Source organism: Carex rostrata, chromosome 1, assembly GCF_964058835.1.
Source record: "Carex rostrata chromosome 1, lpCarRost1.2, whole genome shotgun sequence".
Taxonomy (NCBI): domain Eukaryota; kingdom Viridiplantae; phylum Streptophyta; class Magnoliopsida; order Poales; family Cyperaceae; genus Carex; species Carex rostrata.
The window spans coordinates 5,684,332-5,705,668 of record NC_135918.1 but is presented as its reverse complement, the minus strand read 5'-3'; the positions used below and the strand labels follow the sequence as shown (position 1 = coordinate 5,705,668).

Sequence of the window (21,337 nt, the reverse complement as noted above, 5' to 3'; positions counted from 1 at the left end):
TTGAACCCCTCCCGTCCTTGGTCCTTGCACTTGCACTGTCGCATAGACGCCCGCGCGACTAGGGCACGCCTCCATCCATCCCTCCTGTTTTTTCGCACCTTGCACGGCTGCAGGCTTTCACCAACCCTACTCCTCTGCTAGGTACTGTTTCCTATTCTCTCTCTGATTTCTCTTTTAAGTCTTTTTCACGAAAGTTTAAACAATTTTCAGAGTTTCCTCTTTCCTTCTCTTGCTGGTGGTTTTTCTGATTTCCTTGAACAATAACCGTTTTCCTTGTCTTTGTAACTTTGTTACTCTTTTGCCTTGCTCTCTCAGTTGTGCAAACAATTCAAATTAGGTTTGAAAGTTGAAGCCTTTTGCCTTGTTCTCTCAATTTAGTTTTCTGATTTCTATCTTTTTTAGGTTAAATTTGCAATATTCTAGGTTTGAAAGTTGAAGCCTTTTGTCTTACTCTTGGCTAGCCACTGTTGTTAGCTAGAGGCGCCTCAATATCACTGGTAAAAATAGGTTGAAAAATGCAATTTCACTGTTTACTGGTAATTGCCATGGAGTTGTCAGAAGGGGAGGGACACAATCTTACCATTGGGTCCTTTGATTTTTGAAAAATAGAAAGAGGCGGGTAGTTGGGTGATTTTCAAGTTTATTTTAGTCTATTTTAAATTTATTAGGTAGTTGCTGATAGTTATATCTTTTTTAGATTTTTTTTTTCTGTTTTGGGCTGTGTAATACTTTGGACTTTTCTTCAATTAATACAACAGACCTACGGGTTTTTTCTCAAAAGAAATAAAAAATATGCCCAGAGTTTTTATTTCTATTTTTTCACTTGATGATCTACTAAACTTTCTGATGACCTTCGGTTTGAACCGAACAAACCGAACTAAAACTTCGGTTCGGTTTGGTTCGGTTGATAGTCTAAATCGGTTCGGTTCTGTTCAGTTTTGAAAACCGATTTAAAACTTTGGTTTATCCATTTTATTTCGGTTTCAACCGAACCGAACCGATGAACACCCCTAGATATATGCTTCGTTTTGTGCAAGAAAAATAGGCCGAAGTAGTTTTATCACTAACAATCAATATAGTCTATGTGCCAGCCATTTAGAGAATGATGATTTTTAGAGGAATTAGTGCTCAAGAATAAAGTGCTCTCTATACTGGTGTTTTGAAATTGGCTGTACTAGGGACACCATTAATCCTGTGAATGCAGAACTGAAAACTTTAATTTATTATTTACTACCTTTTTGTGAATTTAATGTCTCCCTGTAGGATTTAAGAAATGGGGAAAAGGAAAAATGTTATCCTGCCTCCAGCTCTCCCACCTGAAATGCCAGATGAAGAATTTCAAATATCTGATGAGGATATGGAGTTTTTCTCAGAAAATCCCAAATTCACCAATTTTTTGACCCGTATTGATAAAAAGCAGATTGACAGGTAGGTAGTTACTGTTTGATCACTGTAATATGTACAATTTTCAGGAACTTGTATGCCTGCATACCCCTGAGATTATCATTTGCATAGGTGCTGCATAGTGGTGCTTTTGTTTATGTTGAGACTGGTGGCATGTTTAGTACCACATACATTACCAGTTTTGCCGAATTTTGTTGGAACAGTAATAAAAAAAAATTCACACTGTTTTAGAAATGTTAGCACTGCCACTCAGGCTGTACGGTCTTGCTATTTTGTATGACATCCTTTAGGTTGTAGTACATCAATTATGATTTCATTAGAAATAGAGTTTCTTTTTATTCCAAAGATCCATCTAATAGACTGACCTTAATGTACCATACTGGTACATAATACTATACAAACGGTACTCAAATTGTTGGTGTCAAGATTTTTTTTGTTCTTTTTATATAATTCTGGACTGAATCTGAAACTAAGTTTGGTCTTCAAGGCATGTAACCCGAGTGGCAAACAAGTCTGAAGATGAGGTAGAGAGGCTTTATGAAAGGAAAAACAGAAATGCAGCTCCATTAGATTCACTGGAAAATGACTTACATGTCGACCCAGTTGATGCGCTTCCTATTAAGACATTGGATGGGAAGCTACAATATAGGACAAGTATGAAATCTTTTAAACATTAATTTTGTCAATGTGATTTTGTTAAATGTTTATTTTTTATACTTCATCATTTGCATCATCCTGATCACGGTCATCATTGTACAATTTTTTACTTGTTGTACAGGCCTTCTGTTGCATGATAGGAAGTGCAAGCATGAATCTATGATTTTAAATAAACATTATTTGAACAGAAGAAAAAATGACCTAATCTGCAATGTATGAGTAATGTCTGTATCATACTTGTACATACCTTATTATATTTTTGTTAACTTCAATTTAGACAAGAAGGTGAGTACTAGGGAAGGGAAAGCAGACACAGAATCAGCTGAAGAAGATGATGATTCAAAGAGTGGCACAATCCGGCTCACAAAAGCTGAGAGACGCGTAAAGTTAAAGAAGGAGAGAAAGGATACTAAAAAGCTAAACAAAGATGAAGATATAGCGCCCGACTCACCAAAAGAAAAATTACAGTCAGAAGTTTTGGTAATATGCTTTTCTAATTTGCTTGTTATTATCATTGTTATTATTGTTATAATTTTTTTTTGTCAGTGTACCTGTTTAGTTTTGTTGTTGTTTTTCACTTGTTATAATGAGGGTATATGAAAAGTTAGTTTCAACAGATAAAAAGAGTCATTTTGCATACTATTCATATTGGAAAATCAAGAAATTTTGATGATGCGGCACTGTTAAATGCTACTGGAGAAAATTTACAAGTTTTTATTTTTTTATTTTGTAATTGTAACAGGTGAAAATGAGATTGTCATTTTGCTGTACAGGTACTGGATGAGGGTTGAGATTTCATGTCCGTACTTGTATCCTGCAGGCTTTGTGATACTATGAAAAATCCTTATATTTTAGGAAGTTTTTATTTTTTCTAACAAGGCTATATTCATGTTTTATGATTTTTGGGTATATACATAATAAATATGTTTCTTCTATACACAGAAAGAAGTAGAAGAAGAAATTTCTGCTGAAGAATCATTTGGAATAAAAAAGATAAAATTGGCCGAGATAGGGACAGCTTTGCTTGAGGACCCGGAAGCTAACATCAGATCTTTGAGGGACCTTTTGCAAATTTGCGAAGACAGAGATCCTGAAGTTATAAAGCTTGGTCTTATGTCAATGCTAGCTGTTTTTAAAGATATAATACCTAGGTAAAGTAACTTTTACTTTTTTTTCTTGGTGTTGATTGAGTTTGGATTGTCTCGTCTTTGTTGATTTCTTAAATTGAAATTTCACCATAGAAAAAAGGATAAAAGAATAACATATATATTGCTAAAAAGGATTTCACCTAGGTAATAGGACACTCATAAACCAAGATTGATATGACCAACTATTTTTTTGATTAGTTTTCTAAATGACCAGGAATTTTCTTATTATCGTTTCAGTTATCGGATAAGGGAACTTACTGAAAAGGAGCTAGCAATGCAAGTCTCAGAAGCTGTACGGAAGACACGCTATTATGAATATACCCTTTTGCGCTCTTACAAGGTCTCTTTTTCACCACAAAATTGATGGTTAGCTTGTAATGTGCGTATAAAGAGAATGCCTAATATTCTCATTGTTTTGTTTTTCATGAATCTTTTATATTTTCGCAAAATTATTTACTCAGGCCTATCTGCAAAAGCTAGTAGCATTACAAAAGAAGCCTGTTTTCAAGCAAGTCGCAGTACGGTGCATGTGCACTCTATTAGAAGTGGCCCCACACTTTAATTTTTGTGAGACTGTATTGGCTGGTACCATCAGGAACATTAGCTCTTCAGATGATGTCATCAGGTGCAAAGTTAAAAGGAAAAGGAAAATTATGAAATTAGCACACAAATGTTTTTATTATTTTCTAGCGTTATGTTTGTTTATAGATAATCAAGTAAAGGTTTTTTAGTTATTTAAATTATTTGATTTAGGAAATTGTGTTGTGAAGCAATCAAGTCTTTGTTTAAGAATGAAGGAAAGCATGGAGGTGAAGGAACTGTGCGTGCAGTGCGACTCATTGCACAGCTAGTCAAGTCACGTGATTGCCATTTACATCCTGATAGCATATATGTGTGTAATAACAAGCTTTTTATGATTTTGGTTCAATTTTTGATTATTTTGGGGGAGGAGGGTCATGTTCAACAAAGTTGAAGTAAAATGTATCAACATGGATTCATTGAATTTTCCTTGTAAGTTGTAACCAGCCTTTTTGTTGTTACATATTGTATAGGTTTTTCTGTCTCTGAGATTTGATGAAGATCTGGGCAAGCCTGAAAACAAAACTGAAGAAAAGAACAAATTTAAGAAAAATAAAAAAGGAAATAAACAGGAGGATCCAACGAAACAGTTGCAACCTAGTGAGAGGAAGAAGAGCAGACAGGAGTTAATTGCTAAGACAAGAGAAGAGGTAATTTTCTCTCCAGAATCCTTGTACTAGATGCTGATACTTCACTGGTCAGACCTGGCACTGTTATATTACTGTGAAAAACCACTGGTTGATACATTTATTGACTATGTTACCGAGATACGATGGTTATACTGCCAAACCTCTGTCAGATCAATATCTAATACGATATGCAAGCGAATGCATGTTCAATACTTATAATTTTTTAATATTTATTTTCAAGCCGATATGAATACAAGTATTGATGCACTCATGGTCACACCAGTAGCCTCATTCGGACTCCAGCTACTGCAATGGGAAACTCTGGGTAACCCGCCCCTTTTTATAAGGGAATGCCCTTGTGGGGCTAATCTTGTTGGTCTTGTATTGGTAATTCCATATATATGTACTGCTCCAGGCCAATGAGGTTTTCCTTGACTGTTGAATTAGTGGATAACACTTTGCCAGCTTGTGTTTCATTTCTTTTACGGTTTTATACTTAATGATTGCAGGCCATGATAGCATGCGATGATAATGTTGAGCCCAGTAAAATTGATGACTATGTTTTTCTTTTTGGTTAGGTTTATGCAGATTACAGAGCAGTTTCTTTTGCTCCTGACTCAAAGGAGAGACAGAGGATGCAATCTGACACACTTTCAGCTGTTTTTGAAACTTATTTCCGTATATTAAAGCATGCTGTCGATTCTTCTGATCCTAGGTTTTCATTCTTTACTTTATGTATATATATATATTTTTTTTCTTTTTTTTGCATAATACCATCCTTCTTGGGTAATTTTTTCCAAATTGAGTACAAATTAACAATAAAAGTAACAACAAATTTAATGACAGCCCAATAGAAAAACTAATAGTTGTGCCTGGAAAACATGAAATATTTTGTTATTGCATCCAAACAGTATGGTGTGTGCCTCTTAAGAGATCAAGTATCTATGTATACCTTGCAAAAGAAGTATCTTATACACCCCACCAATCAGTGCATGTAAATATCACTCATTCCTTACTGTCTTAAACCTACTCTTTTCCTACTGTACTTGTAGAGCAATAAGCAGGTGTTAGGCATCTTTTAAAGTAAATGGGGAAGAGAGGTTTTCATTGATGTTTTCTTCAATAGTTTGCAGGGGACTGCTTGGTATATCCAATGTTTTTTACGACATGGTTAAATTTTGTAGTTTTAGGTGTATCCTTGATTGTGACACTTTGTAGTGGTACAATTGAAATTACTTGAAAAATTATGATGATAGTATTAGTCTATTAGATAGTAAAAGATACAAAATTTGTATAATGGTCGTGCTGTACCGGACCATCCAAATGTCGGTTTCCTAATTGGTAATTTTTTTAATTACAAAATTCCAGGTCTGATACAGAGACTAGTAGGTCCCATGCACATCCGCTCCTTGCACCGTGTTTAGATGGTCTTGGGAAATTCTCTCATTTAATTGACCTCGACTTCATGGCTGACCTCATGTCATGCCTTAAGCAGCTCTCTGGCTTTAGTAGCGGGACACACCTTCAGACAAATACTTCTGATAGTAGTAGAAGTAACAATGGATTGACTGTGTCTGAGAGGTTGCAATGCTGTATAGTTGCATTTAAGATTATGAAGAGCAATTTGGATGCATTAAATGTTGATTTGCAAGATTTTTTTGTGCAATTGTACAACCTCCTACTTGAGTATCGGCCCCACAGGTTCCTCTCTCTCTCCACTCCCACTCTTTTCCTCCACTATGTGTGTCTGTGTTCAAATTGTTGCTCTGGTAGGGAACTCAGGCCTCTAAATGTATTATTGTTGACCTTTTATTTTGTGTTATACCAAGTCCCCTAAGTAATTGGATTTTAGGCTTGAAGTCGGTTTTCAAAAAGTCTTGATGCAGCAAAATTGTATCACCCAGCCCATACTAGACCAAAGAATGTATATGCAATAATGCAAAGGAGCAGTCAAAGCTAACAAGGTTTTGGTTATTCATTATATCTAGGCCAGTTCTGTTGTGGAACTTACGGTGGCGCATCCTATGTTTCCTTTGTTAACATTATTAGAGTTACAAAAGCATTATTCAGTGTTGACATGTAAAATGTTCTCATATGATGTTGGACAAAAACTATAGGTTAAATTTAAAATTTCACTTTTGTTTTCAAGAAAATTATCATGATTATAGTGAGATTGACTTAACTATTGAAATGGGAAAAAAAAATAGGGATAAAGGAGAGGTTCTAGCAGAGGCACTAAAGACAATGCTATGGGATGGTAGGCAACATGACATGCAACGTGCAGCTGCTTTTATAAAACGTCTAGCTACCTTTTCTCTCTCCTTTGGTACAGCCGAAGCTATGTCAGGTACCCTAATCAGGATGTCAGCTTGGTTAGCAGTTTTTATTAGGAGTTAAAATTGGGATATCACTAGTGGATCTAGTAAAGCCTAGCTGAAACAGAAACTCCAGCCAGCCTGTTTTGGATTTGCTTGGATTATGTTGAACTGGCTGGTTAACCTATTGAATTGTCAAAATGTTAATAATATATTAAATTTAAAACTAGTGGGCAATTGTAGCATGGCCTTCTATACTGATAAACATTCTGACTTAAATGTCTAAATGGATCAGCAGGTCATGCACGACCTGCTGGCCAAACCCACTAGTAGGTCATTTAGCACGGATCGGACAGGTCAAGCTAAACCCCATCAACCTAGAAGACCCAATGGTCTTGGCACCTACTGGAATTGTTTAAGTACTGTTGAGAATTTCCCACGTGTTTTTCCTGTTTAGTCAATCTAATCCTAGTTTAGCTCTTCAAACCTATTGGGCTTGGGTTAATTGCTGGAACTAGTACCCTATTTTCTATCATGCAGCGATGTTTTACCATAAGGCCAACTTTATATGTAAATTAATGAAGTGAAAAATGTACAATGCATTCATTTCACAGCATGACAACCAACAAAATGGTTATCAAAATCAGAAAAGTGAAATTGTGATATGTTCTCGATAGTTTAGATATGTTGTGTATTAAATTTGATGTAAGTTGGGAATAGTTTGTTACTTACTAAGTGCTGATAGAACTCATTTTTTTTTTTTATCAAATTGCTTGATGGATGACTAATCGATTTACAGATCACGAAGTTTGATGCACAGCCTACCGAAATTATAGAGAACATTTAGTTTGTAATAACTGTTTAGTTGGTTCACATTTGTTAATTAAGTTTGATATTAATAAATATCTATGATGATTATCCTTTTGTTTTCATATATTTTTAGCCCTGGCCACACTAAAGCAACTTCTACACAAGAATACTAAATGCCGAAGTTTGTTAGAGAATGATGCTGGTGGTGGTTCCATTTCTGGTTTCATTGTGGTAAGCCAACCTTTTCTCAGAAAGAGATTGGAAGGTTAAATTTTGGCCCGCTACCAACTTTGTTCAGTTACGACACATGCTGTGAGGGTTTGTGGCCAGTGCCACCTCTAACTAGGAACTACTTTCTATTTGTTCAAAATGTTCAAGCCTGGTTCCATGGAGTCTTGTGGAATTCTTGCATGTGTATTTGCTAAATGATATGCATCTCATTAGTGGAAGCGTATCCTCTGAGATAACTCCACATTTGAGTTGATGGATTTGTGGGCCAGATCTTAAACGCTGCCTATTTAGATGCACGGAGGAAGTATTAATAGGAAATGGGTTGCTTCAAGGTTTGTGCTGAATGGTTCATATTTTTACACGTTTTAACTCAAATGTTGAGTTATCTCAAGGGATGCGGATTCCTCATTAGTTGGGTATATAGAAAGGTCGGCCCTTTGGAGTACCACCTCATTGAATTCACATATTATATTGGCAGGATCTGACACAAATCCAATTAAAGTACACTTAAGTGTGTAGTCTATCAAATTTCTCTTTTTTTTATTTTTTTATTCTTTTGCTTTCTAGAAATACCAGCCAGAGGTCACGGATCCCTACCTCAGTGGGGCACTTGCTTCAGTTTTATGGGAGCTTAGTCTTCTATCAAAGCACTATGATCCTGGTGTTTCACAGATGGCCTCAAATATTTTAAGCATGGCAAATTTAAAACCAACACAAAATATTGTCAACCCCTCTTTGGTCGCATTGAATCCAATTCAAGCATTTTGGGAGTCCACAATTGATAAGGAATTATCTAAACCAATGAACACAAAAGTTCCCCCTTCTTTAAAACGTAAAAGGAAAAGGGAAGACAGGGAATATTTTGTTTTGGACCCTGAAAAAATGAGAAATGTTGAGAATGAAGTTATTGGAGAGGAAGAAGTAAATGTGAAGTTCGAAGAGCACTTTAAGGTCCTTAGGGACATTTCAGAGAATGAGAGGTTGAAAGGGGAATTGAATCGGACCCTGGCATCTATTAATTTATTTGATGAGTTTAAGAGAGTGAGGGAGAAAGAGGAGAGTGTGGTGTTGAAAAGCGGAAAAAAGAAGGCTAAAGTTTTGGTAAAATGTTCTAGTTCTTGATAGAAATTATGTTGTCTTAATTTTTTTTTTAAGCATAAGTGTAGAATTGTTCTCAGAATTGAGGGAGGTTTTTGGTTGACACGGAATTTGTGAATGCTGTGTTTTAATGATAGGATGCTGTACCATTGTTCAAGTTTTGCTAAATTTTGTTAGATTACATTCATTACTTGATGTTGTACGATTAGTGTTTTTCTCTTAATAGTAAGCTGAGATCAATTGATCATATTTGGTTCCATTATGACATTCTATAGAGGGCTGTAGCCTCCTCTTGCTCACAGCTTTTTCCCTTCGAGATTAAAATCCTTCCCAATGAGTACCAGGGGCGGATGCAGCTTATTACAGGGTAGGGTAGTTCATCAAATTCATCAGCTTGTGATTCACCAAATTCTTGCCCTACTTTAAAAATCTAAAATTAGTTTACCTGAATTGGGTTTTGGACCTTTGCCTTATCATGAAAAATAATATTGTCCTGGTGAAGTGAGCTCAGCAATCTAAATATATTTTAAATATCTCAACAAATTAAATGGATAGTTTAATAATTCAATATATTTTAAATAGCTTAACAATTTAAAACATCAACCCAAACAAATTAACTAGATAACCTTGAACAGTTTTGACCAGGGATCGGACTGAATTTGATCCGATGACAATCGAAAAGCCCTTGATTCTTGTTCGTTGGCATGTTCTAACACCGCTCAGTATGGATTTTATCTATGATTGCATGGGAATCGCTTTTTGTGCTGCTACGACTGGCAACCTCGGATAGCATGATTTTTGTTTTTGTGATCTAGTACTGTCTGTTAAACTGAACGCACTAAATCAATTTATTGATGTCTATAAAAATTCAATTTTAGATGACACAAGTGGGTCAATCAAGCGCGTTCGGTACTGAACATATATTCTAGGGGAAATTAGATTCATGCCACTCCAAAATGGGGAATTTAGAAAAATGCCACTCCAAAGTTTTGATTTTGTTAAATGTCACTCCAAATCTCACTTATTAAGATCCATGTCACCGTAGACAAATTATTATACATTTGTATTTAAAAATAAATAGAATAGGTTGTATTTTGAATAGTATTTTCGTATATTCCAAAAATACCCTCACCCTTTCATTTTAATGATTCTGATCTGATCCATTTTCTTTAAACAGTACTCATAGAACCCTCACCGTTGAGCAAATACATTCCCTACTAAGTTCAGTGTTGCCTCCCTTCTCTTCCGTCGAGCAAATACATCTCCTCTCTTCCGTCGAGCCACCCAAGTGCAGCCACCCCAGTCGCAGTCGCAGTCGAAAAGTGCCATCTCCTCTATTTTATAGCATTTATTTGACTATTGGTCAAGGAAACTATTTTACTACTGGTCAAAACATAAATAAAGAGTTTTGAATGAAGGCGTGCAAAGTGCAGAGTGTTGACAGAAGCAAAGTGCAAAGGTTTGTTTAATCAATTGGCAAAAGCAAAGATCCTCCATTAGCAGAGAGGAGGGGAGGGCTCACAGTTTCATAGCAGAGTCATCTGTTTCATAGCGGAGTGGAGAGGAGGGTTTTGAATCAAGGTTAGTTTGGTAACTTCAATTATTATGTAAATTGTTAAATTAAAATTATACATTCATATTGTATTGGTGGCATGAATCTTAATAAGTGAGATTTGAAGTGACATTTAACAAAATCAAAACTTTGAGGTGGTATTTTTCTAAATTCTCCATTTTAGGGTAACATGAATCTAATTTCTCCAATATTCTACCTCTAGTCCCTTAGCTTTCGTTAGTACTTGTTTTCTTTTGATAATTTGACGGAGGCCGCGAAAGTTAACATCAAATAACATAAATTACATCTGTCTATCCATCTATCTCTTTAGTAAATTCTTAAAAAAGAAAAATGAGTCCACTGCTTCAACATCTGAAAACTCACTGAAGATCAGTAATTCTCCTAGCAGTATTTTTCGCTACATGTGAACCTCTTGCCAGATCCGATCTACCAGCATGCATTTGTGGTGGCAATCTCGTCCCTGAATATGGTCTCATTGTGATGTTTGCTGGTACCTGCAAGCTTTTGTTAGTAATTTGAGCATCTATATCTCAGCAACTCAAATGAGTTTCTAAATAACTATTAACCACATTTTAAAAATTAAGCTCTAAATTTTTAACTTCCCACGTTGACAATAAATTAAAAATGAGAAATAATTTGAGCAAATTATTTCGCCAACATGAAGTTTATCAATAATTTCTTAATAAGAAACTTTCTTACATAGTTTCTAAATAAGAAACTCTCTCACATCTCTGAAACTGGATTAAAAATTGCTACATCAAATTAAAAACTCTTATAATACCATAGATGTAGAAGTAGTTGATTTCTGATTTACCATGCATGTATGAAATTTATGCTGTGATGAAATCGGAGCGATCAAATTCTAGCGAGAAATAATATATCTCGTAAATTAATATTCAAATCTATTGTCCGGCGAGCATATTTTTGTATGTTAGTGCAGGATATAAATTAATTGCTTTAAATACACTATTTAAAATAATTAAACGATAATGAACAATAATTTTGGGTATTTTTTTTTATATGGTTGGGTATTTCATTGATGAAATCATACAACAGTACAAGTTGGGACCGTGGTAACATAATTTAGGACTTCAGGTCATAGAAATCTTGATAATATTATTGCGATTAACAAATTTAATTCGAAAACTTTTATATATTTTTCTCTGTCAAAACCCTAGAGGTTATGTTATGTTTTATTTCGGTGCTCGCACATTGTCTCTCATTTCTTTGTTGCGTAAAGATATTAACAAAACTATTTTGATTTCACGCAATGCACTAATAATACTGTCAAAATAAAACAACATATGAGTCGTGTGTTACATAAAATCAAATCAGTATTGTCATTTGTCAATATCTTTACCCGTTTCTTTTCTCGAGAGGTTCCCGTTGACTTCTTTATCTTTTCATTTCTATTTATTTTTCTTGAAATATACTTCATAGTTCAACCACCACGACTTGCTTTGACTTCTATAAACATATACTAGTTAACCAATAGCATTAGTGTTTAATTTTTAAATCTCTCTCATTTAATGGTCGTAACTTTGTTCTGTTGCCACCTCACCTGCTTTATAAACATAAAAAAATATTGTAATTAACAATGCACTCATATCCTTTGAGGAAACCTGAGGCAATGTGAATTTGGATCTCAATTATTGAATCGTGTTAATAAAATTTTATTGGTCCAATCAACCCCTTACTCTTATAATACAATTAAAAAAAATGCTATTATAATATGACAACTACAATTAAATTGAGTATCATCTAAGTCCTTAGGGTGTACTCCAATAAAAGTTTAAAGAAGGAAATTAAAACAAAATGGAGAGATATATTTTATATAATCATGGACCATGAGCGAGCATGAGCGAGTTGAGGTATGCTCATTCTCGGCTCATTAAGTTAACGAGCGAGTTGATAATGAACGAGTTTAAGCGAGTTTAAGCAAGTTGATAATGAGTGAGTTGACAATGAACGAGTTGTTAATGAACTTTTAGCGAGTGAGTTATGAGCAAGTCACGAGTTATGAGTTATAGAATTTAACAAATTGTCATAATCCATTTAGCATTTTTTTGTTTTTTTATAGTAAAAATCCGTAGGTTATCAATGTTTAGTGTTGTTACAAGGCTGCAATGAACATAAAACATGCTACGAAAGTATACCGGCAAATGATGGCCCGAATAACAATGAGAGTAGGTCCTATGATCCATTGCAAACACTTTTATTCCAATTCTCTGTGAACAACACACTTGAGATTTGATACTGGCACCACAAAGTCAGAATGCAAACACTTCAACTCCAATTCTTGGCGAACAACACATTGAGCTTTCATGAGATTGAATGTGGCAGAAACCTTATTTATTTAGGTTTGATACAGTTTGGGATTGAATGTGGTAGGATTCATGTAACTCAGTTCTTAATGAGCAAATTATGAGCGAGTTGGAGTATGCTCATGCTCAGCTTATTAAGTTAACGAGTGAGTTTAAGCAAATTGATAATGAATGAATTGTTAATGAACTTTTAACGAATAAGTTATAAGTAAGTCACGAGTTATGAACAATTTACGCACCCCTATTCATAGTGAACCTTAAAAAGAAACGAGGATAACAAACCCTTTTTAAGTTTCTAACGTTGTATAATTCGTTACAAAATAATGCAAGTATTTATGTAACTACTATATGTGACAATTTACTTACCTTAAAAAGATTTTTGTTGATGTATATTAACAATCCCCCAGCTAAGACCTTGGTCAAACTCTATTATTAATTTATTATATTTAACCTTGCTCTTACTTATCAATTAGTGTGTGCAATGGTTATCAAAAAGGTTTTTGGCGAGCATAATTTCAAATTCTATTAGATTGGTTTCAAACAACAAATCTAAACCGTTGAAATCGACCAACTTTATAAGTGATGTGTGTAATTGTACAATTTATGAATAAAAAAATGAAGTTATAAAAGTTATTTCAATGCAATCATTTTTCATCATTTTTTTACCGCTTCACTTTGTATCAAATGAATTCGAAAATTTTAAAATTTTACATGTACACGCAACTCATGAAATAAATCGGTTTCAATAGTTTTGATTCATCGTTTGAAGCCAATCTGATAGATTTTAGAGTTACGCTCACCGAAACACTCTTGGTGAGCATAGCACGCACTAGTTTTGCTTGTAAAAATGCTTAAAAAAAACTTTTTTTATTCATTTTTGCAAGTTTGATTCACCTTCAACTTGAATCATAATGAGGTGTAACTACATAGCTTGAATTCCAATTTCTTTTGTTTCTTTCTCTTTATTTCCAAAATGCACGACAATAATTATTTTTAGTTGAAAATCTGTTGACAATCAAACTAACTTGACAATTGACAACAAATTATAAAATACATTCGAGACAACATGAACTAGATAGAAATCATGGCATTTTGTGTATATTTTACCATGTAGTAACTAATTTGAATTTTGCATCAATTAAACCTAATTTCTTGGTTTTGAAAGTATTTTCATAAAAACCCGATTCAAATTTCTGTTCTTGACGTTTTTATATTATAACCCCCCCCCCCCCCCCCCGGCCCACAAAAAAAAAAAAAAAAATCCCCTAAAGTAACCCAATCTTTGGGTTTTGGATCGGGAGCGTCCGATTCGAATCCGTTCGCTCGAGATTGCTTCGCGATTCGACTTCATCTCTCGGAATGAGTGCGCCCTACTTCAGATAGATTATCGCGGATTCGAATCGGACGGTCCCGATTTAAAACCCAAAAATTGAAACACAACACACACACAACCCGACATGTATGATGGCAGTTTACAAACACATTATGCACAACTTAGTTTAGTTCACGGGATGAAGACGAAATTATTTTACAAGAGGTCTCGAGGGCGGAGGTCGAATTTGACATTAAAAATTCTGCAATCATCTCAATTTGTAATAGGTAAAAACTCTTTTACAATTGGTAGAACAGATAAACATCTAGTATAGAATGAATCCATCTTAATTTGCAGAATCCGTGACAAGACCTCGAGAAATCATGCCAGCTATGAAATAGCACGAATTCGATAACCTCGCCTTATGTTGAAATGATCAAAGTGTGTTTCCAAATAACAATTACAAAACTCTGTTTGTTGGATAGATTTCAAGTTCAACACTTGTAAAACAATCGATTCTAGTTAGGGAAATCAAGCCCAAGAAAGAAAGAAAAAGAAGGTTTGTGGAGCATAAATAAAAAAAAAATATGATGATTTTGCTATTAACAAGATCTTCCTTCATAGCACACTAAATTCCAAGAGAAGGAATTCCCACACAAAACCATTTAATTGTCTCCGGTATTCCTATGTTACAACTGTAAGTTCATGAACAAAGTAAAGAAAATAAAAGAAAATATACGAAGTAAAACAAATGTCATGGGTTTCCTTTGTTTAGTGCAGCTCTGACCAGCATGAATTGCTCGACTTCGCATGGAATCTGAAGTATTCCTTTTTGTTCATACCCAAATTCTTGCACAGCCATCTCAAGTAGTACCAGAAAACATGGATGCTTCAGTAACCCTGTGTGTACCAGAACCTTCTCCTTCTCTTTATCTTTTCCTACAAGTATCGGTACATAGCCTCTGGGCACCTTCCCCATTTTTAACATGGCTAAATCCGTGCACCAGTTCTTCAGAGCTAGTAAAAAAAATGAGCAAGGACTTGCTTACAATTTTTTTTGCTAAGAACTCCTTATATAGAGATCACTTGGTTAATGGATAGCTTTGTTTAGATAATGAAACTTGCATTTGTTTAGAGAACAACTGAATATACTTCCTTTAAAATAAAGCGTTTGGTATTTATGTGAAGATACTTGAAAGAAGACCTTAAGTTATTTAAAAGAGCATTATTAGCTATAATTTATTGATAAAGGACGGTATGCAATTTTATATAACAAGCTATTCTCTCTTTGCTTAGTTGTTGTCTAAAAAAGAGCAAATTGCGTTATTTGTCAGTTTGCACCTTATATTTCATCATATTGAACAGAACCGTACTTTTTTATTTTAAGTGCACTTCTTTTCAATATATTGAAGAAGTATAATGTGTCAAAAAATATATTCTTCTTCATGTATAAGTCATTGTTCGATAAATTAATATTGAGTATGGCTAATATAACATCAGTGTCATTTCAGTTTATATAACACCAACTCTAAAACCTATCAAATCGAGTTCAAATGGTGAATCCAAACCGTTCAAACTAATTTACTTTATGAGTGATGCGTTTACATGCAAACTTTTTATATTTCCGAGTTATTTCAGTATCAAATCAAGCGGCAAAAAAATTGAAAAATGAATGTATTAAAATTAACTTAAAAATTCACACATTTGATCGCTTGACTTTATATCAAATAAACTCAAAAACTTGTAAATTTTACACGTAAACGCACAACTAATGAAGTAGATCGGTTTGAACGCTTTGGATTCACCATTTGAACTCGATTTGATAAGTTTTGGAGTTGGTGTTATATTGACTGAAATGACACTGATGTTATATTAGCCATACTCATTAATATTGTTAGATTTATCTCCATTAGGTCCTTGTGTAATTTTCAAAGACGGATGTTTTCCGGATACACAGTAAATGTAAGGTCTGAAATGAATAATACTTGGTAAAAGTATTTGCATTTGATGGTAAAAATGAAATGATGACGCCAGGCCAGGTGGTATGGTATGCGGTGAGTGGATTGTGGTGATACGGTGGGTGGAAAATTTATTACAAGTTCAATTAGGCGAACAATGTCATTTTCTTAAAGGGAGATTGGTTGAATTTTCTTACTTTTCTTTTGTAGATCTACCCTTCAAAATTGCCATATTTTAATGTTACCGTGTCTATGTAGCTTTGTCGTGTGTAACCAGGTAAAAGGTGTTATATATATTTGCATTTTTATTCAGAAAAAAGAAAACTGACAATCGCTGACCGTAAATATATAAACTTCACAAATTTGAAATGTTGTAGGGGTACACATGTAAATGTTCTTTTGTTGGAACTTGGATTCCAAAGGGGTTTGAGTGTTTGACTATATTTGGAACTTTGGAAGTAATTTTTTTTTTATGCATTATTGAGCTGAGTTGACCCAAGATAGAAATAGAGGCGTCACTCATAAGGTGCCCTTTGCTTTTATAAATTTTTAACTTCAATCCAGAGTTAAGATTAATATCTAAGGATAGTAGTGTCACTGCTGCCATTAAGGTCCTTTATTTATTCTAACATGCTAGCTAGTCATTTGATTAGGCCTTAATAAAATGAACTTTAATTTAGGCGAAGAAAAGGGCTCCGTTTTTTTATTTATTTATTTATGGTTATGACTTGAAGATGAATAAATCATCGTTGTGAAGGGTACATGTTTACATGTTGACTTAAATCTCGTGTATAGTAGTACTCTATTAAAGTATTAAACATTATCCTTATCATTTTTTTTTTGAGAGAAACATTATCTGAATCATTAATTGTGAATTTAAAACATTTATCTTTAGAACATTTATTTGTTTTGTAACTTCCATCTGAGTATTCTACATAGGGCCGGTACTGAAGATTTTGAAGTCCGGAGCGGAAGAAAATTTTGGACTCTTTATATACCAATGTTGTAACAAAGGGTCTTCACAGCCGATTATATGCCTATTTAATTGTTGACGGCGGTTAAACCGTTATGAATACACTTATCAGAGATCTATTAGTGAATTTTTCGATTAATCAATCGATTATTCTCGATTATTCCCAATTCTGTTTATTCTCATTGGATCGTCCGTTTATTTCCATTTATTTTCGTTTATTCCAGTGATTATTTTTTTACATTGTTTTTTCTTCTTCTTCTGTAACTCTGTGATAATAAGTGGGCACGGCTAAATTGCTGCCGACAGCATTTTAGCTGGAGGTGCTGCCGGGGCTTTTTTTATTTTCTGATGTCCAAACAACAAATCCAAACCGTTAGATGTTTAATCTATATTATAATCTACTTGGAGACCAAAATTTACATTTTTTGGAATTTTTTTACTATTTATTAAGCTGGTTTGAAAACCGCTGATTTCAATGCTGCAGAAATTTACTGAAATCAGCGGTTTTCAAACCAGCTTAATAAATAGTAAAAAAATTCCAAAAAATGTAAAATTTGGTCTCCAAGTATCTCTCCTTCTTATTAAGGAGCTTAATTTCTAGATCCTGCAACGGTTCTGATTTACTGTTTTTTTTTCAGAATGATGCTCTGACCGTTGAATTTTCAGATCGCATATAGATGAATTTTCTAAATTATGAGCTTCAACACTTAAGTATGCATTGGTCGCGCTACATATGATCCCAGTGCCCGTAGACTGCGCACCGCACTCGTGGACCGCGCCTCTAAACCACGCACGGCACCTGCGGACTGAGCCTGTGCACCGCGCACTCTTTTTCTTTTTTTCTGCTGAAGGCGGAATTCGAACCCAGTTGAGTTCTGTTGGTGCCAAAATTCTTATCACTACACTAGAGTTCACATGTGTTATCTTGTAGATAAATATAGTACTTAACTATTTTTCTCTACAAATTTGATTTAAATTATCTCTCCTCCTTATTAAGGAGCTTAATGTTTTCTACTACATAATTTGCTCCCGTTGCTGTGCACGGGCACGATTACTAGTATTATAATATAGATTAAACATCTAACGGTTTGGATTTGTTGTTTGGACATTAGAAATTACGATATTGCCTCGGCAGCAATTTAGCCATGCCCGATAATAAGTTTCATAAATCATCCTGGCTGTCCAGCACCAGGGTCGGCCCTGAATTTCTACACTGGAGTACTTCAAATATTATGGACTTGTACAAATTTAAATCCAAAACCCGTATTTAAATGTTTATTTGTTAATATTAACAATTGACGTTAAATTTTATCAAAATATATAAAGTAGTTTAAGAAATAAATGGTTTTTTTTTTGTATAGATGGTTGCGCATTAAATTTAATGTAAAATTGTTTAGTGGTTGATAATTTTTTTTTATATAATTAAACTATTCAATATCAAATCACTAAATAATTATTTTTCAAATTGTGTTAACTTTGATATCCAACACATCTAAGTAATTAAGATATATTTATAGAAGCATGATGATTGTAACTCAAATAAATCCTCCAGCGCGTCCCCCAAGTATTTAATGTATAACTTCCCTTTTCCAGCGTCCATATTGGATTTTTTAAAGTTTTGTTTCTAACATTTTAAAATGCTACTCACAAGCATTTAAACCTCTATTTGCAAGCAACTAAATTCTAAATCTGTGTAGTTATAACTTCTAACTACTTTTGTATTCAAGCCAAAAAAGGAAAGATTTCTTTCACCCACATTTTTTTTTCTTTGATCATTATCGTCCATTTTTCCAATAATTTGTGATAAATTTTGTGAAGGTAAAAAGATAAATATTTTTTACTCAATTTTCTCTTTCAAATGGGATCCATGAATAAATACTTTTGAGTTTTTTTCAAGTCGTCGTCTTTTTTTTTTTTTTTCATAGAAAACGAGAAATGGCCAATGGAGTGGTAATCATTTAATTTTGATTTATTAGGGTGGTAACAAAAAAATTTCGGCAACTAATGCATTGTTAACTTTGTTGCATACTAATGCAGGTTTTATTTCGTCTTTTTGGCTGTACAAACAATCAAAATGTTAATAAGATTTTTCTTGACATGCTCCAATTGTATATTTAGTGCATTACTTATTAACAGATTCTAAAATCATTTTTGGGAACTGACTTGCAAGAAATATAGATTTTTTTAGGACTTCGCTTAAAAGAAAATTATTTGAAGAAAACATAATTTTAAAAATAAAATAATTTCTTAGCAAAAGAGTCAATTAAGCAAATTCTGGATACAAATATACATCTTTTGAAATATTTAAATACCTCATACAATGAACAATTACACGATTAGCCGTACATAAATCATACATGGAAACACAGAGCATAGTATACCTTTAAGAGTTCTAATATATCTCAGGTACATAAACTACATATATATTATTTTTTTAAATGAGAAGAGAAATATGATAAAATAGGAATTCTCCGATTAGGATAAATGAAGAGGGAGGTACTTCGGATGGATGAAGGTATTTTATGAATTTTTTTTAAAAACCATAAGTTGTTTTCACAAGTTTTATCAATATTTTTTTTATCGAAATCTGTGAAAATGGCTAGGACCGAAATGTCATTTCGATTCCAAAAAATAAATAAATTTCGGACCGAAATGACATTTTAGTTCTTATGATTTATTTAAAAATTAAGCAATCAAGTTGGTTTGGTAAAATATAATTTTTTATTTATGGTTTTTTAAAAAAAAAATCGTATTTTATGAGAAACCTTAAAATCTAATTTTATTTATGGAGTATATGTTAGAGGATGCCACGGAAAAATCTAGACATGTGCCTACCCTAAAAAAGTTCCAAATTGTACCAGAAACGATTTTTGGAACGAAAAGGTAAGCTATAATGTATTTGTAAATTGTTAATTCTCTTGTACTTTAGTTTTATAAATTCATTTTTTAGATTAAAATGATCAACTTGAACCATTCAATATGATATACTATATTGCAATCTTATAAGATCCAAACTTTATAATATTATAGTTTATACTACTTTGCTATTCGGCGTTATATAATATTTGAAGGCAATGATTTTTTTTTCTATTAAATGATAAAAAGAAAACAAAATAATGTAAAATAATAGTGTTTGAAAGGGAACAGCTTGAGCTACATGTTTGATATGCAAATCATATGAAAATAAAATACACACCATAGCCTATGTCGACATGTTAGAGCCTTAAGAGGGTAGAATTAACATAAGCATTTTTTTGAAGGTATATAATCACACTGCTCTCTTGACAAAATTGTCATTTTCAGACCGATTTGCAAATTTGCAAATAAGTATGTATATTGCCCAATTGCAAATATTTTTCCCATACATAAAAGAGGAACAAATCAGCTGCTCAATACGTATATTGCCTCTCAATTGCAGTGGTGTGCTAATATTAGATGGTCCCATCATATACCCAGAAAAAGAAAAGAATAAAAATAATATTGAATTGACAAAATCGCACTGGGTTAGTGCTGGTTTGTCAGATATGTCATGGAGACATGTTGCGAGGCTGACCGCCTATTAATTAGATAAGTACTGAATGAAATTTCCTATGCTTCCATTGATAGTCTAAAGCAGGTGCAAATTCAGAATTTTTGTGGGATAGACATAAAAAAAAAATCAAATTGAATTTAAATTTATTAACTAATTGGATACTCAATAATAAAATAATACTTTAATTTGTATTTTTCAATACTTTGATTTATAATTTCTGATACTTTAACTTATAATTATAATTACCAATTATAATTCAAAAAATTCATTTTAATTTTAACACTAAATTTAACATAAATTACAAATCAAACATTCAGAGAGGGGCAAAATTTTTTTCAAAGAGAAACAAAATCAATCGATACTAATAAATTACTACTAAAACTCAAAATCTGAGAAGCGGCTACCCCCCTGATTCTATACTGGATCCGTCCCTGGACTAAAGCCTTTATTTTGGAGTATCTTTCACATGCCAAACATTTCATGAAAATGAAAAAGAGCTAAAAGAACAAAGAAAATTGATCCGGTGTTATTCTTCCCATACTCTTTTCATGCTCTTCTCTCTATCTCTCTCCTCTTACTCTCTCCCACTTAATTTTCTTTCTCTCTCTTCTCTTCTTTGAAGAGAGAATTAGATTGGGAGAGAGAAGCAATCAGATTTTTCAGAAATATTGTGCTCTATCAACGACGAGGCTCTTTCATACTCGGAACGAAGAAAAAGTAACCCAAAACAAACTGAAAAATGAAAAACTATTTTAGGCCTTATATTAAAAAAATTGTATCAAAAGAAGATTCGG

General features: G+C 33.5%; 1 protein-coding gene across 1 annotated transcript; it reads left to right on the top strand.

Moving 5' to 3' along the window:
- On the top strand, window positions 1-9,091 carry LOC144554024 (nucleolar complex-associated protein 3-like). The gene is made up of 14 exons (XM_078302220.1): window positions 1-141; window positions 1,264-1,428; window positions 1,892-2,058; window positions 2,339-2,541; window positions 3,004-3,212; window positions 3,447-3,549; window positions 3,671-3,834; window positions 3,963-4,101; window positions 4,262-4,438; window positions 4,996-5,132; window positions 5,786-6,118; window positions 6,625-6,764; window positions 7,676-7,773; window positions 8,341-9,091. The coding sequence occupies exons 2-14, from the start codon at window positions 1,274-1,276 to the stop codon at window positions 8,893-8,895; spliced, it is 2,580 nt and encodes an 859-aa protein (XP_078158346.1). The 5' UTR covers window positions 1-141; window positions 1,264-1,273; the 3' UTR covers window positions 8,896-9,091.
- The last annotated feature ends 12,246 nt before the right edge of the window (window positions 9,092-21,337 follow it).